The sequence below is a fragment of the Neocloeon triangulifer genome, unplaced genomic scaffold, assembly GCF_031216515.1.
Source record: "Neocloeon triangulifer isolate White Clay Creek 2 clone unplaced genomic scaffold, ASM3121651v1 ptg000009l, whole genome shotgun sequence".
NCBI classification, from domain to species: Eukaryota; Metazoa; Arthropoda; class Insecta; order Ephemeroptera; family Baetidae; genus Neocloeon; species Neocloeon triangulifer.
In genome coordinates, this window is record NW_026775551.1 from 5,238,198 (window position 1) to 5,263,815 (window position 25,618).

Consider the following 25,618-nt stretch of genomic DNA (forward strand, 5'->3'; position numbering starts at 1 on the left):
AGCGAGCCGCCTTCGAGGTCTGGCGCATGCGCAGTGTTGCCACCCGAGCAGAGAGTCTCAGTGAGGCAGGTGTCGCAGGCAAGACCAGTTGTTTTCTTTTCTTTCGCCGTTTGAGTTGCCTTCTTTTGGACCAATTTGGCGGCGCCGACGCTCGCCAGACGCCCCCGAACGGTGGCCGGACGATGAGGAGATCGCTCAGGACAATCCGCTGAAAAAACAACGAGCAACATGGCAGACGAGGACACCTCGGTTCGCGTCGCAGTCAGGTCAGTCCTGTCAATTTGCACATCTTTCTCCGATTTCAATCGAGATTTCGGCGTCTAATCACCGTTTCGGCTTCAAACGACCGTTCGGCCGCAGAAAGTGGAATCGGCGACCGCGAATGACTCGGGGCAGGCCTGAGATTGCGCTCAGGAAAATCAATAATGCAGCTGGCAAAGTCACGGCCACGGCTTTCCAAGCATTTTCAGCATTTTACGGACTCGTTTTTCACGCTTATCGGCTCGGTTTCGGCAACGAAAAGACTTGTCTATTCTCGTTTATCTTTCCAGCTATCGGGAATGCCGTTTGCCTTCTGAGCGAGTGCATTTTTTGCTAATGATGCACCTGGATGCACCGAATCGCGGTTTGTTTTGATTTGTACACATTCGGTTGCAGCATTAATTAATAATTTATCGATCGAACTGTTTAAAGTTATTAAGATTTTCGCATTCACCTTATTAATCGAATGCTTTTTATTGCCCAAAAGTAATCAATACTTGTGGAGCGTAGCTGAAATTCCCATCAAAGTCTCTAAATATTCATTTATACAAACTTAACTTATCAGTTTTAAATGAATGGCACTCCAGATCATAAAAATAATATAATTAAAATGTTTCAGTTTGTGCAAATTGAATAAATTATATGCTATCGCGAAATAGAGATCTTAACAGCTGAAGTTGGTGGTAATTTTTAATTTCCTCAGACAGAGAAAGAAGAAATAAAATTATAGACTAATTTGATAAATTTTTTATAAATTTTGAAATAATTATTATTGTTAGTTGAAAAACCCACAATTGAGTGTTATTTAAAATTTAAATTTTATTCTTGGATTTATTTTTAAATTTTAATAATTATGCGGTGCCTATTTCGGAGAACAGGTGCGGCTCCGCTCATCCATAAAGCACCTCAAAATTTATGCAAGTAGAACTCTCGTGCCAGCATTTTGAGCAAATCAACGACGCTCATTATGTGCAGATGCAGCGCGTACGTTCATGAATGACTTTCGAGGATGAAAGTCGCCTCTGAATGAGCATCTCCAGTCGATGAACTTTCCTCTGACAGACTCACGGTGTGGGCTTTGCTTCTCACTCGGCGTTTTCTCCATTCAGCATGAGACCCAAATAAACCGAATAAAATCTCGCTAGTGGAAACGTTCACATGAGGATTCGATTACAATGCCGACGAACGGCTCAATTTTCACAATCGGGAAAGGAAAAATTTAACAAACTGCGCAGATAAAAATCTTCGAAATAAATTAAGTGTCGAAACTGAAAGTGAAAAACAAGTTTCTTGAAGAATTAATTTGAATTTTAAATTATTTGAAAGAAAAAGGTATTTTAATTTCTGCATTTAATATTTATAAATCATGTTATGTGGTTTATTTGATAAACAACATTATTAGTTTTGCAGTAGAATTTCATGATCAAGGGTTTCTTTTGTGGTGAATTGAATTTAAAATTTGCTACTCCTCAATGGGTTTTGTGAGTTGTTTATTGTTTAAAAAAATTCAGCTATTACATGTTTCGGCTGCAGCCGTAATTCTTGAGCTGTGAAATTATTTTGACAAGTTTAGTACAAATATCAATCTTTTAAAATATCAATTTTTTCAAAATAATAATTTTCAGTTGAAAATTTTATAATTTATAGCTACATTTTTACACAAAATTTGACAATAGAATTAAAAAAATTCTCACTATAAAAATTAATTTGATAAAAAAAGTTATATTCAACTGTCAAATTGTGTTCAAAAATTGTTTCGTGTAAAAATGTAACCTTTGAATAATTTTCTCAAGAAAAATTGTTCATTTGAAAGAAAAAATATTAAAAAAAAAAGGTTTTTGTGTACTAATTCTATGTCAAAATGATTTCACAGCTCATGAATTATGGCTGTAGAGAGGGATATTGTTTTTTTCTTTAAATAATAAACAACTCACAAAACCCATTGAGAAAGAGCAAATTTTAAATTCAAATCACCATGAACATTATATGTGTCGTTCTCAATATTTTTAATATTATTATATAATATTATATTTTTTTAACGTTTCCAACATGCTCGTCATTATTAGGTTGTGGAAGAAATATCCTGAAAGTAAAGAATGAATCCGAATCAAAACACGTCTGCGTGTAATGCAGCGCCTGATGTCATGAGTCTCAGGTTGCGTCACTGAATAACCTGCGTGCTCCGTTGCGCGCCAGTAGATCTGTCAAAGACACACCTGAGCAACTCCCAGAGAGTTTTCTAGAAATTTTTTCACCCCTTTCCCACCAGATCAACGTTTGTGACGTTCGGGGGGTGCAAAGGCGGTCCAGATGGGCCTCGGCAGGGTCGTGGGCCGCCAGATGTGGCCGCAGGTGGCCTCAAGGATTGCTCGATTGAGCAACTTCTGAAGGCGCTTTATTTAGTCTCGAGAGCTCGGCCGGCCAGGAATTCCTCGGCTATTTCAGCAATTTCACTCCAAAGACCTTTGCGCTGAGTAAATTGTAAAATATTTTTCGTCGAACAAGAATGTCTGCACATGGTCAATTGCCGCCGCTTGTTATGCTCTAGAAAGGCGAATAAGTAATCTGTGAAATTAAATGTGCTAAAACCAAGGAGAAAATTTTTATCAGCTACCAAAATGGGGCTTCTTGAGACAAGTAATTATCTTCAAACGTGCCTTTCTGTAGTGATTTCCCGCCTGATCGACTCCAAAACATTCAATAATGGGTCTAAAAGCCTTTCCAATTGAAGAAAAAAAATTCCTCTGCTAATTACGAGTTAATGAAAAATAAAATTACTGCTTTAAATTGCGATTTTGATTAAATTTTCAGTAGAAAACTCCAATCTTAATTAATTTTGTTGGTCAATATTTGGGAAGCAAATAATATTTTTAGTTTGTTGGCTGTAAAATAAAAATATTTGTTTATAGTTTTCAAGAAAAATAGGAAAAATTGTTCCAGGTGATGTTATTTTATGTTAATTTTAAGCAATAAATATAAATTTTCCAAAGTATTCAACCTAGAGTGTCAAAAGGAACCACAATATATGTGGACACGTCGCCACTTTTTATATCTTTCTTTTTGCAAATTCGAAGCTCGCGTGATGAATTTTTTAGGGGTGGCATGAGGAGGTCGAGCTTTGTGAGTCACATGAGACGGCAGTATTGATCACGGCAGCAGCAGACCCATGGTCTCTTTTGCTCTCTCTCTCGGCAGCAGCATTTTAGACAAAACGGTTGTCGCCGAAAAAGGACTTGCCTGAATTTCAACACCTTCGCCAAGTTGGTTAATTAGTGCTGCGGCTTAATCATTTCATTTTCTATAATATGGACTCTGGAACCGCCGGCAATAAACATATAAAACGCCGAGTCCATATCAAATAAAAAAAAAAAAAGATTGGCCCTACTAATTGCTTCTCGCGCGAATTGCGAAACGCTCGGCATAAAAGGTGCGAAACTTTTTATTGCTGTCTGAGATTGATTTTTTACTGAACATTAAAAAATTCTTCTCAACATTCGGCGAGTGGATAAAAACATAAGGATGTTACAAATAAAAACGCCGAAACACTCAAGAACATTTCCAAAACATGAAAGAAACGATTCACATACAAGATTTCAATTTTCACCTACCTTATTATGTAAATTTCAATAAAAGATTATTTATAGAAAGATCGTGTGTTCTTGAAATTGATAAGTTTGTTCAGTAAAAGAAAACATCTTACGCAAGTGACTAAAAATAAAAAATATGCATTCAATTCAAAGTTTTTTATGCCATTGATTTCCACCAACGATTTTTTTTTTTATCAAAAATCTTTTTATCACAATAACTATTTTAATTTTTTAATTCTGCTTCTTAAAAAGTCCCACGAAACCTCTGCAATAGTGAAAGAAACCACAAAACCACGTTCTGACCGATACACCCGCCGCTTCCAAGATTTGCGAGCTGTGGTTTTACTCGACAAAAACATATATCCATGTTAAAATAACCCTGCTGCATATGAATTATATGATGTTTTCAGAGAGGAAATCCAATATTTGCTGTTGAAATATTTACCTGGCGGAAGCAGAGAAACAACTTCTCTGACAGTGCAAATAGCCACTTTGTACCCGCAGAGATAAATTGTAATCGAGAAGCAGCAGATTGACTTATTTTGCTGCTCCTCCAAAACCAGTCGTTGTTGGTTTATTTTTATTTTATTCGCCTCCGAAGGTCCGAAGCAGTCTGCGTCGTGCTCGCTGGCTCGGAATGGCGGCTGCGGATAAAAAATTCCTGGTGCACCGACTGTTCAGAACGTTTCCAGTGAAAATGCACCGGCGGCCGGTGTGATTGTTAATAACAAAGACTTCCTCCGTCGCCTAGTCTGGAGGTAGCGGAGCATTTCGCGCCGCACACAAAGCCTCACAATTAGCACCCAGTGTCCAGACGGACTGAAAAAGCCAGACGGAAACGCATCACTGATTTTGTTCTCGAGAGACAATAAAATTACAAGTATTTTTATCTTTTAAGCAGAAGTGAGTGCGAGTTGGAATTTTTTTCTGTCAAAGAAAAAACAATTATAAGCATCCAGGGGACTGTTTTGCTTGGTTGAAAAGACAGGGAGAAGAATCCCTTTCAAAAGAAATCTTAACGTGGATTCGCAGAAACTATGAGCGAGAAAACCAGTGCTCGGAAAACAAATTAAAATGTCAAAATTTCAAAATTTAATTCTTTTAAAAACAGATTACTGTATCCAAATAATTTTCCAACGTGAACCTCGACCAACACTAACCTCTTCAGGGTGCTGCCATTTGTCTTAATTTTTTTAGTTTTAAGCGGAAAATTTATTATTTTGGAAACAGAAATCTAAATCTGTTTTGAAAAGAATTGAATTTTCCAATAAAAGTTTGGACCTTTTATTGGTTTTCTGAATCCACGATAAATATCTTTTGAAAAATTAAAACGGAAACTGGAATAAACTTAACAACGCAAACAAGAAGTAACTCTACACAAAAAATTACAAAAAAACACACTCACACTAACAAAGAGAAGAATCCCGTTGGTGGAATTTGTGGAGGTGGTTCAATACTCAGAATTGTAAATAAGAAAGCTATGCGCATTGTTATTTTTTTTAAATATTTATTTAAAAATGTCCATTGAAGTTCAAATGACGTAATTACTTCCTGGGTTCATTAAACAAATTATAAACTTACCATATTAACATTTTTGATTGCGTGAATTCAATTCAATGCGTCTATCATAAAATCATCATTTCCTTTTTTAAATTATCCAAAGCACAACCAAATAAGGTGTCCACACAATTTACACGCTCATAAATTCCAAACGCGACAAAGGAAGCCGGCACTGTAGTTAATTATAATGCAACTCAAAACTCAAGACTGCCGATTCGGCTTAAAAACGACGGTGTTTCTGTTTGTTTATTTTCTCCGCGGCCACTGATTAATATCCGGACACTAATATTGACAGTTTGTGCCCACTCTGAACGCTAACCGGTCAAAATTAATTAAACCAATCAGGCAACTCAATCTGAGCCTAAAATATTACACACATTGTAGGCTCATTCTTGACAAGCAAATCCAATTCGTGTCGATCTTGATAAACCAAACTCAAATCCAAGCAACTTTTCCACAGAGTTAAATTTTAAGCAAAAGATTGCGATCAAACGCGCAAATTTCTCGCCTCTCGTCAAAAGCGAATTGCTTGATTTAAATCAGAGTTTGTTCAACACTGCAGCGATTCAGTCAATTAAATAACAACAGTCGTCGCTTTCACGCAAGCACAGCTGCGGATTACATAAATTCCACTGTCAATTAATGTGTTAAAATAAAACTTGTTGTCAGCAAAATGCGAAGAAACCCTGATAGGAAAACCAGAACCAATAACTATAAATAATTATTTCATGTAACAATTGTTACCTTGAAAACTATAGAAACACAAAACTAGATTTTAATTGAATTAGTTGTATTAATGGATAAATTCAAATTTTCATTTTAAACTGCTGTAAAAATTTATGCATTTTGATTTAAATACTTTGCTGATTTTAAATATACTTGCTTGAAATATTTTACTTATTGATCAATAATTCTTGAATATCCATATCAAATTCAGTCGGTTGTGAGAAAATTAGAATAGGAAGACGCAAAAGAAGCATTGCTGCCTGCTGACAAACAACAAGTAGTGAAGGCTGAGCAAGCAGTAATTTGATAAGTTGCATCCTTTGAAACGAATGGGTATCAGATGGCCTGCGTGGAAAGTGGATAATGTCGCGCTTCCAGGATGCATTTCGACGAGCAAATTACATTCGATAGACACTTCGGTGCCGGCTAATTTGGCTCTGAAGTGATTTTCGGTTCCCAGTCAGTCAGCGCCGGCTCGTTAAAAATAGTAATTTTGGACGACGAGCGGGCACAGGAAGAACGCGGACCAGAATTAACCCCTTCTTGCTGACAACCCTTTTCTCTCTGCTCTCAAAAATAGACCGTCGCGCGTGCATCGATTTGCTTCGGAAATTGCTTTTGAAGCGGAGGTATTTTTTTAGCAGGGAATTTAAAAGTATTCTATTTGACGGAGCCGATTAGGTTTTAAATAAATGTTAACGATTTCCTTTTTGGAAGAGGAAGTGATGGCTTTTTCGGTCCAGCCGAGCAAGAAGAGAATTAACTGTGTGTAAAGGACTAGATTATAATGCCGCTTTGCAATTAGATTGAGGAAGTTACTCTGACGAGTGAGCAGGAGTTTCCTTTTCTTGGCGGTGCTTTGGTTTCTCTGCCGCGAGATTAATTGATTTAATTAGGACAGAATTGCTTTGTACGTTTTATAAATCACATCTTTGTAATTAAGGCTTGTTTTGCTCAAAAACTGTCTCTTTTAACTTAAATTTACACTTCTGGCATGCTGCATAGAAATTTTTAAATCATAGATATCAATGTATTAAACAAACAAAAAATTACGCACATGTACCACCTTAAACAGAAATACGGTTATAATTTTTAAAATTATGTTAAAAATAGAATTCCATTATTATCGTAATATTTTTTGATGAAATATGCATTATTTAATCAAATGTATAATTCTTAAGCAATTAAACATTTTAAAATATAATATATTGAATATAATTTTTATTAGCCTAGAATTAAATAATAATTCTTTGAAATATTTCTTTAGAACAAATAAAAGCGAAAAAATAGTAATGTGTGATTCAGTGTGATTGGTCGAAAATACATTAGAAGTTCTAGAACAAGAAGGATTACTTTAATCCTGATTATGGCTTCGGTAGCAGGTATTAAATTATTTTTTCACTTGAACGGTCTCGTCAGAGAGAGAAAAAAGAGATCACGCAAGAGGTTAAACGCAAATAAGAATGAAGTGAGAGTCAAACAAAGGCGTGCTCCGGCGAGGTGCAACTTCACCTTATGTCTCACATAATAATTGAGGCGTGGGCACGCTGGAATCGAGCGAGAGAGAATGAAAAAGAACAACGCACCACAGAGATGCAACGCCCACTTTGAAAGTTATATAAAAACGATGCACCAAAACAAAAAGTCAAAAGGGACAGTTTAATGACGGCGTCTTCAGATATGAAACATCGGACATGGCCGCAGGAAATTTATGAAGAAAAAAAAATGAGAGATGCTCATCCTAGTTTATCGGCGACCAGAAAGGCGCGTTACGACTTTTTAAATCGCAACAAAACGCGATGTTGTGAAAGAATCGACGAGCAAACTCGCCTTTTAATTTTAATTTGCGGGCACGTCTATTGAATTTTATTTTACTAATTCGAAGCTACTAAATTTTTTTCTTGAAATGACGTCACTGATGATTGATGGTTTGCTAATTATTATCCTTCGATCAGTTTTATAGCCGGACATGGAGTGGCGAAAGAAAAATTGCCGTGTGTGCAAATATAATAATAATAATAATTATCATGATCACACCGTGATGGTGCCTTTTCCTTTCGTGATGCGCCAACTTCCATTTCAGGAAGTTTGCGAAATTGGAGGCTTGAAAGGTGGTGAATGATCGCTATTCCAAATGAGTTGCAAAAATAAATTTATTGTATTATTAAAAAACTATTAACATAAAATTGAAGCGGGTATTATTATGGGTGAATTAGGACGGGGACAAAAATCTGTAATATCACACCATCATCCACACAAAAAGTAATGCAATAATAATGTAATAAACATATCTTTAAAAAAATTGAAAAGTAATTAGAAATCGCAAATTAATGTGTTTTTGCATATAATCTGTGTAAAATACATATTATTGTTTTTTAACTGTCCAAATTTTTTCATTGTTAACATTCAATTTTTCTAAACAATTATTTTAAAATAGAGGAATTGTTAGAAAAAAACGGCACCATTGTCGGGTGGCGAATTGAAGGAAGGTAAAATTTTAATGATTATAAATTATGAAATAAAATTAAATTTAAGTTTGAAATAATATAATATTAATAATAATTGTTTAATTATATTGTAATATATAGTAATAAAATTTTATATAAAAATGCTGGGGGGCGAATTGTCGGGTGGCGAATTGTCGCGTGGCGAATTGTCGGGTAGCGAATTTAAGGAAGGTAAAATTTTAATGATTATAAATTATGAAATAAAATTAAATATGTTTTATATAGTATTGTCGGTTAGCGAATTGTCAGGTGGCGATTGTCGGGTAGCAATAATATTAGTTTAAAAATGAGTTAGAACAAAGCCATTATTGCCATTTCCAGGTGACATTCAAATAAATTAGTTGAACTTCCAATCATTTTTGGTCATCGAAATATGCAAATTGTTACTCGTAAATTTGATTTTAATTAATACAGTTCAAAACATATTCTATAACTAATATGAAATATTTATCCCGGAGCCATACACATTATAACCGCCACTGTTTTTCAACCCACTTGTTCATTAGTGAGGCAACACACAACAACAGAAGTGCACACGCGGCTACAAACGCGAGTGGAGTCGTTTTGAAATTTCACGCTCACTGGTTGCGATGTTGAGTTGTTGCTTGCTACGGTCGGTCTTTCCTCTCATCCGCGCGCGACTTGACAGCGGCAATTGAATGAAATTGATGGGCTCCATGCAAACACTCACATAATGTCACTCAACAGGTTGCGAAACGCGAAAACTCGTCGCGAATTAAAAGGTCGCCCAAATGGCCAAAATACCTGCTTAAATCGCAACAAGACGAATCGGAGCGCACCTGTTCAAACGCAGACATTCCACCTGCGCGTAATGGTTTGTTTTGCCTCTGTCGTCGGTCGCTGCCAAATATGGAGATTTCCGTCAAGCTGCCTCGCGGGTGAAATCAAAAGGGGCCGCTTTATTTTTCAGCATCAAATCTGTCGAGGGCAAAATGAAAATGAATCGTTTCCGGCTCGCGACTCGCTCTCGTCAAACCTCGATCCTCTCTTCATATATGAGTTTGTTCTAACCAGGGAGACAAACATTTCATTCCTTTTTGTTTGCATTTCGAATTCTACAGTCGCCCAGGACCCAAGACGCAGACGGTCAAACGGGACTTTTGGAAAATAAATATATGTTCCAAAATTTATTTATTTTTCGTTTTTAAATATTATTTTTTTTTATTATGTGAACTTTATAAGAATTATTTAACTAACCAGTGTTTAGAATGTAATTATCTAAAATAAATTTTGTTATTACCATTTCATCGACAATTAATGAATTAATCTGAAAAAATCCAACTTTAATCAATTTCTTCAAAACATGTTTTTGCAACAAAATTACTCCACGATTATTTTTGTATGATGATTAAATTCTTCAAAATGGTATCATATAAATTATAGTTAAATAAATCCCCCTAATTGTAAGTAAGTGAAAGATATTGATGGAATTAAATTTCTTCAGTTGTTAAGACTCCCTCGCGCAGATAATTTTGGCATGTGCTGTGGAAAAATACAAAGAAACGCAAAAGTTGACCCTGACCCGACTGCAGTTGCTGCCAAGAAGTTTCAATCTCTCCAACGAATAATGAAAGCGCACAACATGCAGCCATTAATTCAACAATAATGGTCCCTAATCACCGCCTGAGGACGGTTTTCAAATTCGCTCTACTCTCGTTTGTGTCTGCAAGGCGGTTGGACTGATTTTTTTGCTTCTTCTTTTTGCCGCCGACGAGTTGACGATTCCGTTTGATGCCTCAAATAAAGTGGCATTTGGCACTGGACCAGCTGCTTTGAATGCACGTGTTGATCTGGACCTCTTACAGCACTGTTTGTAAACACTTCGGGGAAACTCAGATTTCGTGCATCAGATTTAAGAGTAACTGGGGAACCGTAATATCAAAAGGGTCCTTGTTAAAGCGCTGAGCTGGCCCACTTGATCCTGCGCATTGAAAAATGCTCTTGGGGAATCTGTGTCAGCGATTTGGCCAGTGGCGCTGAAAATTCGCCACAGCTGCTCAGAATCTGCAAATTGTTGCACTCAAAACTTAATGGTCCTTTTCAGCAATTAATTATTATTTATGAGCACAGATTTTTAGTGATTTTTTTTTTAACTTAGAACAAATTCAAAGATATATAATTTCGCTTGCTTTTTTCAAGATAAGTTATCATTCTGACAAAGAAGTTTCAACTTTATAATTCTATAACAAATTATGATAGAAATGAACTGCTCATGCGTTGAAAATAAAATATTCATATTTAAAAAACTATGTTAATGTTGAAAAAATATAATTGTTCATATAGAATTCTGTAATTTGATCTGCAATGAGTATATTTAAAAGTTTGAAGCAACACGAGTATCTGAAATTCAAACCACAAAAATATGAAACTCTTTGCTTTACCCAGCAATAACAAGTTTTGCATCGCGAGCAGTCTGTGGGCTGTGGAATTACGCCTCTTTAATTTTATCGCCTTTTTATTTTCGAACAAACTTTTCGACCCCTCGCTCGATTTCCACTTAACTGATTTGAAAGTTGAACCAGTTTTCTGTCTTGTGCCGCGGCGTCGAAAATGCGCTGAGTTATTTCGTGACGAGGGGCGATTTTTTTTCATCCTGATTTTATATTGTGCTGCGGCCCACGCAGCCAGTGCGAAGGGAGGCGTGGTGCCCCCGCGTGTATTACACACAAACACACCTATGCATTCGTTTTGTTTAGTTTTGTTGTCGAGCGGGTTCATATAATATTATATTATTATCCGAAGAGCTGCAAAAAAATATACTAATAAAAACAAGCGGAAGATTTCTATCGCTCGCCCGTGGGACGAAAAAGATTTTGTGCAGTGCCGGCTGCTCTTTGAGAAAACTGACTCCTGAGAGATAAGTGCTGAAGGAAATTTTTAGCTTCTTGACTTCGATTTTTGCCAAATTAAGTGGATTAGTATTGATGAGTCTTTGTTCTACTGTCAAAAACTGACAAACTGTTGACAGCAGATTTAAAGATAAGATGTATTTGGTTTTAGGTGAAAAAATCTCTTTAAAAATTACCGTATATAATAAAATGATCCATGGTTAAATATTTACTCCTTCATAATTCTGCTTGTTATTTATTTACTTTATTTATGTTAACAATGTTATGTAACAATTGATCAAATAAACAAAGAATAATTAAAAATGAGACTTCCAAACAAATTAAGCGATGAACTAAAGTGAAATTGGTTGTCCAAATAATTGAAATAATAAACTACTTAAAAATTAACATGTGAATGAAAATAATGAATAACACTCTTAAATTATATTTGGAATTGTCATTTTTCAGTTTTTTATTTATCCATTCGTTGTTAAATATTTTAGTATTAATATTTCAAAAACTAAAAGTCCCGAGTCAAAAATTTTCCTATTCTTTTTGCTGGTTAATTCTTTATGGTGATACATTTTTTTCCAACAAGTTCAGTTTGCGAATTGACTTTTCGCCAAGGTGAACGGATTGTTTTGTTCCGGCGCCGTGAGAGGTATACAATCAATTTTCCTCACTTTACAATCTCTCATTTTACGGCCCAGGAAGAAGGAGTGTTTGCCACTTGCAGGATAACAGAAAAAAGGCAGCGAACGGGTTACGTGAGTTTATTGAAGCGAACACCTTGGCTTATGTAAATATATGCAAGGCTGCCTTTTGAATGTCAGGCCTTACAGAATTAGACTGCGCGAGTGTTTTTCCATCTAAGCCGCAGTTTTATTGCCTAATTGGGGCTGCCGGCGCCGTTTTCGCATAGATAACTCGACTTCCTATGTAGGCATAGCAGTTTGTGGCTTATCTTTGGTTTTCAATAACGGGACGCCTCAAACGAACGCTCGAATTCATAATTTGTTCTTGTAAAGTCGAAAAATAAGTAATAATTAGTGTAATAGTCTTTAAGCCAGCTTTAAAAAAAAACACATTTTTTTAAAATTTTAATTTAAAAAAATTACCTGAAAAAGAATGAAAAAAAAATCAGCAAAAAAGGAATCAATAGTTTGATTCCCATTGTTCAGAATACCCCTTTATTGATCTCTTTTAATTCAGTTCTCAAAAATTTAGAACCAGCTCTGCGTATTTGCATATCAAAAAAGAGATTAAAGAAAACTCGCTGGCTGAATCTTTCGTCCTGATTTTCAACATCTTGAGGAGCGAGAATTGAAAATTGTTCGAGCCGTCTTCTGTGTGGTGCTAATTTAAGCCGAACCGGTTTGCCATTAAAATTTTACGGCTTGTACTTGTCCGTTTAATGCCCGTGAGATCCGGATCAGATTCAAAGGGATGCATAATTTGCTCGAGTTTGCCCTCAGGCACCGTTTTTCGCATATACGTTTATTGCGGAGCTCATTGTTCCGCACAATCGGCAATAACTGCGAGTCGTGCCTGAGCAATATTTAAATATTTAACCCCGAAGCATCTAAAGATGGGTTCGTGGCCAGGTTGGATTTATGCAAAACTATTTGAAGGTTTTTAATAAAAAGTCAAATTAATAAATTTTTTTATTCCTTTTAATTATCGCGTTTCTGCTCGGCGGTTAATTATTTTATTGGCCGCAAAAGGCCGACCTGCCGTGCGTAGATGGTGATTAGAATATTAATTCAGCGGACGGATTGAACGCGAGCGGCAAAGGCGTTCCATTATGTAATTGCCTGATTAATGTTGTTGTTCTCGTGGAGCGCGACCGACCGCGTGGATTAGCGAGGCGCAAAAAATGCTCCAACGGAGGTCCGCCCAGTGATTTCGTTTTGAATATGTAATTTTCATATTTTTTTAACTACTCTGCTCGCTGCCCGTTGGAAGAGCATAAATTTTAGTTCAAATCATGCTCCTAATTTTCAACGATTTTAAAAAATGAGGATACAGTTTTGAAAAAGATTAAATTTCCCCGTTTTTAATATCCAGTTCAATTCCAAGTTTATTGACTCATGACGTAGCTATGCAGATATTACACTCTAATTTTTTATTCAAAACTTAAAATAACAACTCTTATTAAACTTTAAGTCTTCGTGATTACCATTTAGAGCACCTTTATTTATAATTTTGTAATTAATACGCACATTAAAAACTGTTTCAAACGATTTAAAAGTTTATTCTATAATAATTATTATTGCTATTTATTTTCCCACATTGTTTACATTCAATTGTTGAAAACCATTTATTTTATAAAAAAAGGAATTGTTGGACAAAACGGCACCACCACTGGCAAGAATCTTGCTAAAACTTCCGAGATCATAAAGACACCATCCGCCGCCCTCAGTTGACTAAGTTTTTGTTCTTATCACAAAACTCGACATTGCACATATTTTATTTATTTTTTCTCGACTTGTGGTAAACATAAAAAAATTATTTGTATACAAAAAAGCGTGCATCGACATAAAAAAAAGCATAAGCAAACCAAAAATGCCGGGAAAAACAGTAGTCAATAATTTTGAAAAACTAAATTATCAATACGCATGAAATATTGAATGAGTAGAAAGAATGGAGAAATTAACGGCTTTGGTGTTCCTCTGGAGGGATAAAAATAAATTGCAGAAACATTGCTTCTCATTTCCTTGTCGTTGCTTTTAAAGCTCTGCGGAGTGACTCGGCGTAGAAGTTGCGCACATTCTCGTCTCTCTCTGTAACAATATTAGCAACGAACACAGCCGCATTATGATCACCTTGGAGCGGCGGTCGCGCAAAAAAAAACCAATACAGTAAGCGATCTGCTAAGGCGTGGTGCGTCTGTGTTATTTCAAAATTAGCATGTCCGCAAATTCTTTTTCCAACTCCGAACACATAATTGTGTACTCAATTACTCAGCTCACGACAAACACAGAAATACCTAACCCGCTGCGCACGCTTTGTCGAGTTTTATTTTTTACTTTGACCGAAAAAATAAAAGGCCTTGTGCGCCCGCAGCTGCGAATATTCTCGACTATCGATCAAAGTGCCGCGCAAACATTGCGTCACTCCAGTTCCGTCGCACCTGTGCTGAAAATTCGTCCGATTGGCGAAGTAATTCAGGCTGAGGTGCAAATGTTTTCAAGGGAATGAAGAACGAAAAGGATTTTGAGAGGCGCCGAATTCATCCTCGGATGTTCGTGTGCTCGAGTGGCCTTTCAAACGAAAGCTTTTCACTCTCAAGATGTTTGACTTGCAATCTAGGCTAGTCAAATATTCTGCATAGAGACCTCTCAATGAACTCTAAAGCCGCGCCTATAGAAAACCTCATACAAGAAAAATTTTGTTTGGTTTTTAAGGAATAAAATATTTAAATTGAGAAAGAAACGGTTGATAAATTTATGTCAAACATGTTCGTAAAATCCGCCAATTCTGGTGTCAAATCTGTCACCGCCTTATTCTGCCTTGTTCAGTCTTGTTCTGCAACAAAGGCGAGTTTCTCCTGCGCTTTTGTCACTTTGTCAAACTCATTACAAAGGCAGCGAGCCGTGCACGCAGCGAACAACTTGAGATGCGCCGCGCGGATAATGCTTGGCTAATGTCTCGCGTGTGAGCTGCATTTGCAATAAATTTCCATTCCTGTAAACATCTCGGTTTGTTTTTGAAATGCAGACCGAGTTGGCATCGGTGCACAATAATTTATGGCCGGCAAGCGTCATGACGGACGGACCGACAAAGGCAGAGGTCACGCCGGATTTCTTAAGGTGCTTTGAATGATCGCCTCTCACTTCCAGTGACGTCATTTTACATTTTTACATTATCATCGCCTTTTATTCTGGTGTGCGCCAAATAATTAAAATAATTATAAACCTTTGAAATTTGGTCGAGAACGGTTATTTTAGGATGAGCTTTTATAGAAATGATCAATGTGGACAAGCAAATGAGCAGCATATGTTGTGACAGTGAAGGAGTCATTTTGAGAGAGAACATCGTTCTTGATTAGTTTTTTTCTTTTAAATTTTTGATTGATAATGGATATTTTAGATTTGACCGGAGAAAATTTAATTAAACCAAAAAAGGAATCACTGAAATTATCTGAAAACCTCATAATTTCCTACTTATACTTTTAACAACTTACTTCACAAATCAGACCTTTTTTTAATAAAATAAATATCTTGTAATTTGTACTGAAAATAAATTTTTTTTATGTTTAATTTTTCTTAAACTTATATGCGTCTCACAAAATTCTATGTGTGTCCTTTAAAGTTTATAGGTTTATATTGCAGTGCGTCCGCCCTCGCTCTTTCTCTCGCTCCTACTCTAATTGATATTCACACAAGATTCGCCTCGCTCGTTCTCTGCTGCTGCCTCCTCGTATATTATATACCTGGCGCCCTTTGACCCACGCTAGCATTTGAGCAGCGCGTAAAAACTAGGCTTGGAATTCACGGAGCGTGAACTTCATGATGTTATAAACACGGTGGTGGTCCCGCTTGTTTATTTATTTCACCCATCCGAGCTGGACACGCGTTTTCGCAACGCACCTTATGAACTCTCCAGACCAAAATTGAATGCAAATCACGTCCATATGCGAATTTTTCTCTGGCAAAAAAAGGATTACTTCTTTAAGTTGAGGTAAATAGAAGAAAAAAAAGGAAATTCGAGCATGTATTGGACGCATTGCGGCTGATTGCTTCCCACTTGGCTAAAAATGGCAATAAAAGTGCGCTCAAGGCTCTCAGCTCTCGGGGGTCATGGGAAGGAAGGCTGGCGTGGGACCTGACAGGGCACCGCGGCGACACGCACTCGCCTCTTGAGAAAATTCGCTCTTGGAATACAAAGGAAAAAGAATCTTTTGATCTCAAATGATCTCAAACAGCAAAAGCGGTTGAGAATAATCGGTTTATCTCGCATAAAAAGTGGCACTTTGCGTTCATATCGCTCAATTCAAGTCAAGTGTTTAATGCAGTACTCAGCGATTGCTATTCAAGTGGCATTAGAATAAGGAATCCTATATAAAAATTAGCAAGACATATCTTCTTGTCTGATTCTTTCTTAACTAGTTGAACTTGTCTGGTTGATTCAATTAGTTTGAATTCGTTTATTTATTCATTATTTAAATTAACGATTAATTTTCTGAAAATAAAATAACACAAAGAAATTTATCATTTAAGAACAAACTTCGCCTGAGAAATCTTGAACCTTTTTAATTAAATAATTCTTTTGTGATTTACTTGATATTAAAATACAATCGCCTATATTAATGTCATTTAACCACAAGGTGAATCAATTGAAACTTGAAACGCACATCCGCAGTTCAGGCGAAACATAATATTCCAACAATTTCAATCCGATCTTGTTCCTCACTCAATCGCAAGCAATAACCACATGTTTGCCAGAAAAGGAATAAACCATTTGATCCCTCCTCGGTTTCGTGGTACGTCGAGAAAAGTATAACCGGGAAATCGATCCTAATCTTTTGTATCTTACATCACATTCTTCCTTTTTTATGCATATTATGTCTCAGGACTTGTTACTAAAGGAGTGTTTGCGATTTTGTTGCAGAATACGACCGCAGATCGCTCGAGAGCTGATCGACAACCTTGGTGTGTGCACAAGTGTTACTCCCGGAGAGCCGCAGGTGCAGCTGGGAAAAGGCAACCTTTTCACCTATGACCACGTTTTTGACACAGAGGAGGTCCAACAGGTCATCTACGAGGCATGTGTTGCCCAGCTAGTCGAGGGCGCCCTCGAGGGCTACAACGCCACAGTCCTCGCATATGGACAGGTAACAAAATGAAATTTTTATTAATTATTTATCATTTTCATCAAAAATTTAGGAAATAATAATAATTATTTTATTATATCTAAGCATTTAATTTAAAATTTGCTTTTTAGAGAAGAAAAATCCCAAGATTTTGTGAAATTATTTCCGACTTGTTAAATTTTCAGACAGGATCAGGCAAGACCTACACTATGGGCACAGGCTACGAACTGACTTGCGGCATCGAACACGTGGGCATGCTCCCCAGGGCAATCAGACACATCTTTAGTGGAATTGAGTCTCGGCAGGAGCAGGCTAGAGAAGCCGGTTTGCCTGTTCCGGAGTTTAGAGTTGAGGCTCAGTTCATTGAACTGTACAACGAAAACCTCTATGACCTGCTGGAGCCCGACAGGTCTATACAAGTAAGAAAATTGATTATATTTTCAAGAAAATATAAATGAACATTTTTATTTCAGGAGCCTAAAAACATCAGAGTTCACGGTGACCACTACGGAGGTATTTCGGTCGAGGGTGTCACGCGGGCTTCTGTCAAGGTGGAGGAGGAAGCCATGAGCTGCCTCAGGAATGGTGCTCTTAGCAGGTCTACTGGCGAGACCCAGATGAATCAACAGTCTTCCAGGTAATTTTACATAAATAAAAGCTGATAAAAAACAATTATATTAAAATATATTTTAATGTTTTCCAGATCGCACGCAATTTACACCTTGCACATTCAGCAGCGCCGTTTGGCTCCAGAGGAATCTGAAGACAAAGAGAATGGAGTCACCGGCGACTTTGAGACTCTCACCTCAAAGTTTCACTTCGTGGACCTGGCAGGTTCTGAGAGGCTGCATCGAACCGGCGCCACTGGTGAAAGGGCCAAGGAAGGCATTTCTATCAACTGCGGACTTCTGGCCCTTGGAAATGTGATTTCAGCTTTGGGGGACAAAAGCAAGAGAGCCATGCATGTCCCCTACAGAGACTCCAAACTGACCAGGCTGTTGCAGGATTCGTTGGGTGGAAATTCTAGAACTGTAATAATTTTGATCTCTTTTAAGGTTTGTTCTAATCTATCATAATTTTAAATTGCAGGTTATGATCGCCTGCATTTCACCTTCAACGCAAGATTTTATGGAAACGCTGAGCACCCTCAAGTATGCAAACAGAGCCCGCAACATCAAGAATAGAGTCACCATCAACCAAGACAAATATTCGCAGCAACTGCACCAGCTCAGGCAAGAGGTGCAGAGGTTACAACTGGAGCTCTTAGAGTACAAGCAGGGCAAAAGGATGATTGGTTCCGACGGAGAGGAGTCGGTGAATGACATGTTCCATGAGAACAAAATGCTGCTGGCAGAGAACAACAACTTCAGATTGAGACTCAAGGCCCAGCAAGAGACTATAGACACCCTTACAGCAAGGTTTGTTAATTTGCGGAACCTCGTTGTCATTGATGCAATTTTTGGCATTTCCATAAATTAGGAACACTGACATTAAGACGAAGTTGGCTACGAGTTCTTGGGTTAGCAGTGGCGGGGATGCTGAGACAAGCAATCAGATTCATGAAATGCTGCACAAATACGTCCAGGAGGTTGAAGACCTCACCTCGAAGCTTATGGAATCTGAGGCTTTGTGCCAGCAGCTGAGAGCAAACAATGCCAAAATGCAGCCAAGGTTTGTAATGATATTGCTTGTCTCACTTTTTTCATATAAGAAGAAGAAAATTTGAATTCAGCCTATTATTTCTTAAAGTTAATTTATTTCTGCTTCTAAATATCCTATATCTACATTTTGGTTTCTTAATTTTAATGAATTTACTTTATCAGAAATTGAAATAAATAACTCTAATAAATCGTTTTTTTATCTAGAGCTGCTTTGAGTCCTCGTCCAAGCACTGCTGGCTTAGATTTTGAAAGCCCGTCCGTCATGAACCTGATTGAGGCAGCTAAAAAAGGATTGCAGAGAGAACAAGACATGCTGCAGAGGTCAAAGAGTGAGATTTTGAACTCAAAGATAGAGCGAGATTCTGAATCTTCGGAGGACGATGACTCTGACCTGGACTCGGATTCAGACAGTGAGGAAGAAAAAGAGCATCAGCAGGAGGAGCAGCGAATGGGTGAACTGGTCTGCCTGGAATCTGAAATAAACATCAAGCAGCAGCTTATTGAGCAGCTAGAGTTGTCCCAGAGGCGAATGCACTCGATGAAGCAACAGTACGAGGAGAAACTGAGGCAGCTAGAAGCGAGAATGGAGGCAACTAAAATCGAGAGGGACAAGGTGCTGGCAAGTTTGTCTGGCAAAAACGCTCCACAGGACGGCACCACTGGTGAACGCATCAAGAGAGTCAAAGAGGACTATGAGAGGAAGTTGGCCAACATGCAAAAGGAGCTCAAGACTCTGCACACTGCCAAGAAGGAGCACGCCAAAGTCCTCAAAGAACACTCTCGAAACGAAAGCCAGCTCAGGCAGTTGAGGAGTGAATTGTCGGAAATGAAGAAGACAAAGGTGAGCAAAAACTTTATTATTGTTTTTAGAAAACTTATTTGGATAAAAAAAAATTGCCGTAACCAAACTTAATCAAATGAAACTAATATAATTTTCTTTTAAATCAATTTAAACATTTGTATTGTGCTCAAAAGGTTCGCTTGGTGAACAAGATGAGGGAGGAAAGCCAAAGACACAAGGTCGAGCAGGAGAGGCGAAACAGGGAACTGGCGCAGCTGAGGAAGGCAAATCGCAAGCACGAGAACCAGATCCGATCTTTGGAGGCTGAGAAGCGTGCCAAGGACGTGGTGCTCAAAAGGAGGCAGGAGGAGGTCAACGCCCTGAGGAGGACCCAGTTCTCAGGGATGTCTTCGAAGGCGGCTGGCAAAATTGGCGGCAGAAAGGGTGGGTCACCCCCGCCCCTAATTCTCTCTTTCCCCCCAACCTCGTCTAAGCCCCCGGTCGGGCGCACTGAGGGCTATCGTGGTGTTGCAGCCCTTCAAAGAAAGGCGAGCACCTTCTCGCCCAAGGTCGCCAGGCAGAGGTGGTCCACGCTTGAGAAGAACATCACTCAGATTACCATCACCAAGAAAACTATTGCTGATTTGGAACACCAATTAGAAAGGTGAGAGTTGATCAAATCAGAAAATTTTCCTATGTAGAGGTCCAATTAATTCAAAGTAAGTTGCTTTGATAATCTAATGGAAAATTTTGAATTCATGTTTGTGAGCTTGAAATAAAGCTTGCTTACAGAGGGTGTTGTAAGTAGTTTGTTCTAGACTTTTAATGGAAGCTCTTTTTTATAAAATCATGACATTTCTTTTCAAATTGCAGTCATCTGGAATCTAGAAGGCAACATGGTCAAGATTATGCTGAGACGAGGAGGAGGTTGGCCGAGGCACGGGCCAGAGGTGAACACGAGGACATCATTGCTGGGCTGCAAGAGAGGCTGAAAGAAATCCAGGCTGGAGTGGAATTCACTCAGGAGATTATTGAAGAGACTCAGCAGAGCATCATGCAATTGGAAGACACAAGAGTAAGAATTAGAAATTTGTCGTAACTCTGACGTTGAAATTACAACTTTTGTTCAGGACGGATCGGAGCCAGGAGATTTTGAGGCAGTCATTAATGAGGTCGATGAGTTGGGAGAGGCCAAGTACCTTCTTTCAAAGCTCTACCTTATGACGGTCAACCAGAGTGTGGCTGTTTCTCAACAAGAGCAGGCAAACCGAAATCTAGAAACAAGACTTAAGCAGGTGAGGACTAAATATTAAATTTAGATTTTTATTTCAATTTTATTTGCTGCCAACTAGATTGTTAAGGGCGTTTCAGCGTTCCATGAAGAAATAATAAAAGTAAATTTTCCCCTTTTTATTTTGGTAGCAGCTAGAGTTTGCTTTTATCCCAGAGAAATACTATATTTCGCCTGTTTTAATTTGTGTTTTCTTGCAACAGCTCGAGCAAAAGAATGCTCTTCAAGAAGAACTCCTCCAGCACGTTGTGCAGCAGCAAGGTCTGACCAGAACCATTAGCTCTTCCACTGTGGTACTCTCAGACGAGCCACATCCAGGTTGTGTTATGTTGAGTGACAGTTCCGACGAGTCCAGAGCTCCATCACCCAATCCCAGGTTTTTTCTTCAGTACTATCTTTTCAGTCAGGAAGTAATGTGAGCAGTTTGCTTAGTGTTGCCAGCAGCACCAAATCCAAGGCCCGCAAGAGGACAGCTGACCCCCAGCAGATGCTCTACATGAGGGAATCGTTTGTCAGCTCCCCGTTCAACACGGAAAAGGAGAATCCAGTTCAGCTCATGCCTCCACCCGCTAGGACAACCAGTGCTTCTCTAAGGTAAGAATTTTGAGACCTTCTCAAAATTTATAGAAAAATTACAAGCGCAAATTTGATGAACCAAATATTATTTGGATTAAAATTTACTTTGAATTGAATTTTGCTTATATTTTTTGCGCCTCGCAGTTTCATCTAAGTTTGTAGTTTTCAACTTTAGTTTGCTTTTGTTGTTCGTCAGGCTCAATAACCCGTCGCAGACAAGTCCCATGGTTACTCGCAAGCAGTACGACACGTCCTCCTTGGCCAGCCCCAGGATGGCCCGTCGCAACACGTACACAGTCAAATCTAGTCTGGGGCAGTCCGCCCATCTGGGCTCCATGTGAGTTGTTCTCCAGCAGGGCCAAGCATGAAAATTGCCAACATTTAAACAAGCTTCAATTTTATCATAATTGTATTTTATCAACCAACTAATTCCAATATGTCATGATTCCATTCTCATGCTCAGTCTCAAACACATTCCATAAAGTTATTTTACTCAATTCGACCATCATTAGATTATTTATTTTCAAAAATTTCCTTTACTGGTTGCTACTTTCTCATTTCGGCTTCTTTTACCTATAATATCTCAGTGTTATGTTGGTCGTTCAGTGGTGGGCTTATTTTAGTGGGGCTGATTGATTAATAAGTTGTCATGTGTGCTTGTGCTGGGTACTAACTAACCCCCTACTCACCCTTGGACTGACAGGGAGCAGGGTATTGACGCTACCCCTCCGAGCTCACCACCCACCTTCAGACGCACTGTCTCGAGAGAAGAGAAAAATGTCTTCTCTCGTCTCACTTCCACCGCTGGGGTCACAAGAGACGAGAAGCCTGGACACGGCGTCATTAGCCAATTCGGTGGACGAGTGAGTAAAATTTTTTTTAAAGCAAATAAAATCATTGTGTGTCTAAAAAATAAAATCATAGTTAACCTTTAATTTCATTCTTTATAGAGGTTTCTAGAAAAATAAATTTTAAATTAAAATAATTAGTACATGCATTCAATTCAAGTAAAAAGACTATTTAATGAAAAATTTCAGGTTGCCCACAAGTCACCTTTAATTTGCACACATGTTGCCGAAGGGCATTCGAAGGCTGTTTTATCTGTTGATGCTACAGAAGATCTCCTATTTTCATCTTCCAAAGGTAGATATTACAAAACACAAGAACAAAATTTAAAAAGAAAAAATTATTTTTTCAATTTATTTTCAGATCGCACAGTTAAAGTTTGGGATTTGAACCAGGGCCGCGAGCGAGATTCGTTAAGCGGCCACCCAAACAACGTCGTCTCCGTCAAGTTCTGCGAACGCACCGGCCTTGTTTTCTCCGTGTCGCACTGCTTCGTCAAAGTGTGGGACCTGAGGCAAAACCCTGCCAGGCCCATTCACACCCTATGCTCTTCGGGCAACACAGCTAACGGCTCGTTTGCCATGCCCGACCCTCTGGACAACCCTGGTGGCTCCCCAATCAATGACATTGCCCTCAGCGAGCATGGCGAAGTTCTCTACATGGCTGCTGGAGGCAAAGTTCGTGTCTGGGACCTGCGAAGGTTTGTTTAAATTATTTTTGCATTGTATTTATTATTTAAGAAAAATTTATATCTTGAATATATTTTTTTAAATTTAAATTTTCTGAAAATGGATCACAAATATTTTTGACAAATTTTGATTTGTTTTCTTTATTGGTAGGTTCGAGAAAGCTGGGCAGTTGATGGGTGGCCATCAAGCTGCCGTGATGTGTCTGGCTGTAGGCGCGCTTTCCCAGGTCGAGGACCGTGTCATCACTGGCAGCAAGGACCACTACATCAAGGTGTTTGATGTGCCCAGATGCATGGAGGGCTACCTCACGCAGCCCACCATCAACCTTGACCCTCCCCATTACGATGGTGTGCAGTCCCTAGCTCTGTCCAGGGACACGCTGTTCTCCGGCTCCAGGGACTTTTCCATTAAGAAATGGGACCTAGGCCGTAAAGAGTGCCTACAGGTTAGAACTTCTACTTTTTCAAGCAATAAACTTATAAAGCGTTCCAAATTGATTTTCGTCCACTTTTTTGTTCTCAAACAAATGTGACTAAATTCATTATTATTAAAAATTTGCAGTCAATCAACGGTGCTCACAAAGACTGGGTGTGCGGCCTGGCACTCCTCCATGATGGCCTCCTTGTGTCCGGCTGCAGGGGTGGCGTGCTCAAGCTGTGGGCCACAGAGTCATGTCTGCCCTTAGGTGAAATCAAAGCACACAATTCGCCTATCAACGCTGTCACCACAAACTCCACTTGCATCTTCTCAGCCTCAAAGTGAGTCATTTTAAAGTTCCACTAATTTCTCTTCAACTCATTTTGTGCATAAAAATTTACACCAGCCTGATTTCATAGAATTCTATCTAACTGCATCATATCTTTCTTTACTAACCCTGTGGTGTTGGCTGCCTTTTCTTCTCACTTTTGCAGCTGCGGAGAAATTCGCATGTGGAAGGCTCCCCTGCATTCGGCCATGACCATGTCCACCGGTCACCTCTTCGCCCTTTCTCTGTAGACAAGATACGCCTTGTAGGACTGATTCAACTTGCGCATTTAATTACTAAAAAAAATTATATCTTAACAGAAACCCTCGAAAAAAAAATCATAATCTCTTCGATTAGTGATGCAGATTTTGTGATATTGCTTCAGAGCTAAAAACCAATAATGAAAAGAGTCACCCTCTGTGATCCCTTTCAATCCTTTACATTGTAGAATTTATATCCCTATCTGTAACTGAAAAAAAAAGATCAACTCCCCATAGTTTGCGACCTTGTAATCAACCTAATTGGCTGATCTGCTGCTGACCTTGAATCGAAGACTAATATTTAAAATTGGGCTAAAAAATAGCTTCGCTTAAAACTCTCAAGAAAACGTTCAGCTGCAAACCAATATTTGGGAGAGTGGCTGAAAAAATGCTATACCATTTTCATGTGTTGATGTGTATCAAGTGACTCGTTAAATTATATAATCTCTCTTCCTCTCAATGTAATCATTTGCATATCTATTGGTGCACCTGGGCTGAAGAAAAAGTGAAAAGCACACAAAATATTTTTGAACTTGAAATGCTACCACGTTAATTGATTCTTCACCCAAGAAGTTTCAGCCCAGGACAGTTTGAATGTATTTTAATAGTATATTTGTAATAATGCTTGATTTGAATGTGTAAAGTAAGACAGTTCTCTCAGGAGAACTCATTTTAGAGCACAATAAAAACGATAAGAAAATATTTAATCCAGAGAAAAAATATTTCTCTTTAAAAAAAAGCTCCAAAAATACACAGTATCAGGTAATTTGATATTACATTTTTAGCGTTCATTTATTTATTTTGTTTTTCCATTTATTTCCTTTGTTTGCATGTTTCGTTCTTAAAATTTTTCTTTTATTTAACAAGAAGTTCTGAAAATTAGATAACCAGTCATTTCATATTTTTATTTTTATTTCAGCGATCAAACGGTGAAGATTTGGCGACCCCGACTGTCCCTCAACTTGTGATTCCTTGATAGGAAAGTATTGTGCAACATTCCACCGACGCCCCAAGAGACTTTCTCATTTAAAAGACGTCATTAATGTAACTAACTAATCAACCTCTAAATCTTGCCTGATCCTAACTCTGTGTCTGTCAATGTGATACCTCAATTAGCTAGTATTTTAAATAACAAATTCAAACCCTTAGTCTGTCTGTGGGTGTGTCCGTCCAAACTTATAATTATTTAATACTTGTTAATTAATTGGCAAGATCCCTTAGCTCAAATTCATTCTGTGATTGTCGATCCCTGTTCGATTGAATAATTTTTTTAGATTTGGCTGCTCCAGAGTGTGAGGTATTAATCTACCCAGTATTCTAACGCAACTGGCATTTTGGTTTTAAATAGTTTTAATTCTCTGCAATTGCAGTACAATTTCCTGATTTTACAGAAATCACTTCTTGTGGTTTCAGCCGAACATTTCTAAATATGTGTTTGAGAATAGTAGCACTTGTAACAAACTA

General features: G+C 38.1%; 1 protein-coding gene across 1 annotated transcript; it reads left to right on the forward strand.

Moving 5' to 3' along the window:
- Positions 1 to 41: 41 nt before the first annotated feature.
- Positions 42 to 25,023, forward strand: LOC132195174 (kinesin-like protein KIF21A). The gene is made up of 20 exons (XM_059616994.1): positions 42 to 266; positions 17,104 to 17,326; positions 17,491 to 17,724; positions 17,779 to 17,942; positions 18,009 to 18,336; positions 18,395 to 18,723; positions 18,785 to 18,976; positions 19,171 to 19,807; positions 19,942 to 20,411; positions 20,621 to 20,822; positions 20,878 to 21,042; positions 21,242 to 21,414; positions 21,462 to 21,632; positions 21,811 to 21,951; positions 22,318 to 22,477; positions 22,652 to 22,757; positions 22,824 to 23,160; positions 23,300 to 23,594; positions 23,711 to 23,907; positions 24,061 to 25,023. Exons 1-20 carry the CDS (start codon positions 229 to 231, stop codon positions 24,143 to 24,145), a joined length of 4,647 nt encoding a protein of 1,548 aa, XP_059472977.1. The 5' UTR covers positions 42 to 228; the 3' UTR covers positions 24,146 to 25,023.
- Positions 25,024 to 25,618: the final 595 nt, after the last annotated feature.

What these genes read in the sequence shown, in the direction of transcription:
- LOC132195174 (XM_059616994.1), top strand. Translation starts at nt 229, where the DNA reads ATGGCAGACGAGGACACCTCGGTTCGCGTCGCAGTCAG. An exon ending in TGCAATTGGAAGACACAAGA is followed by an intron (nt 20,823 to 20,877) that starts GTAAGAATTAGA and finishes ACTTTTGTTCAG; the next exon opens with GACGGATCGGAGCCAGGAGA. An exon ending in TTAGCCAATTCGGTGGACGA is followed by an intron (nt 22,478 to 22,651) that starts GTGAGTAAAATT and finishes GAAAAATTTCAG; the next exon opens with GTTGCCCACAAGTCACCTTT.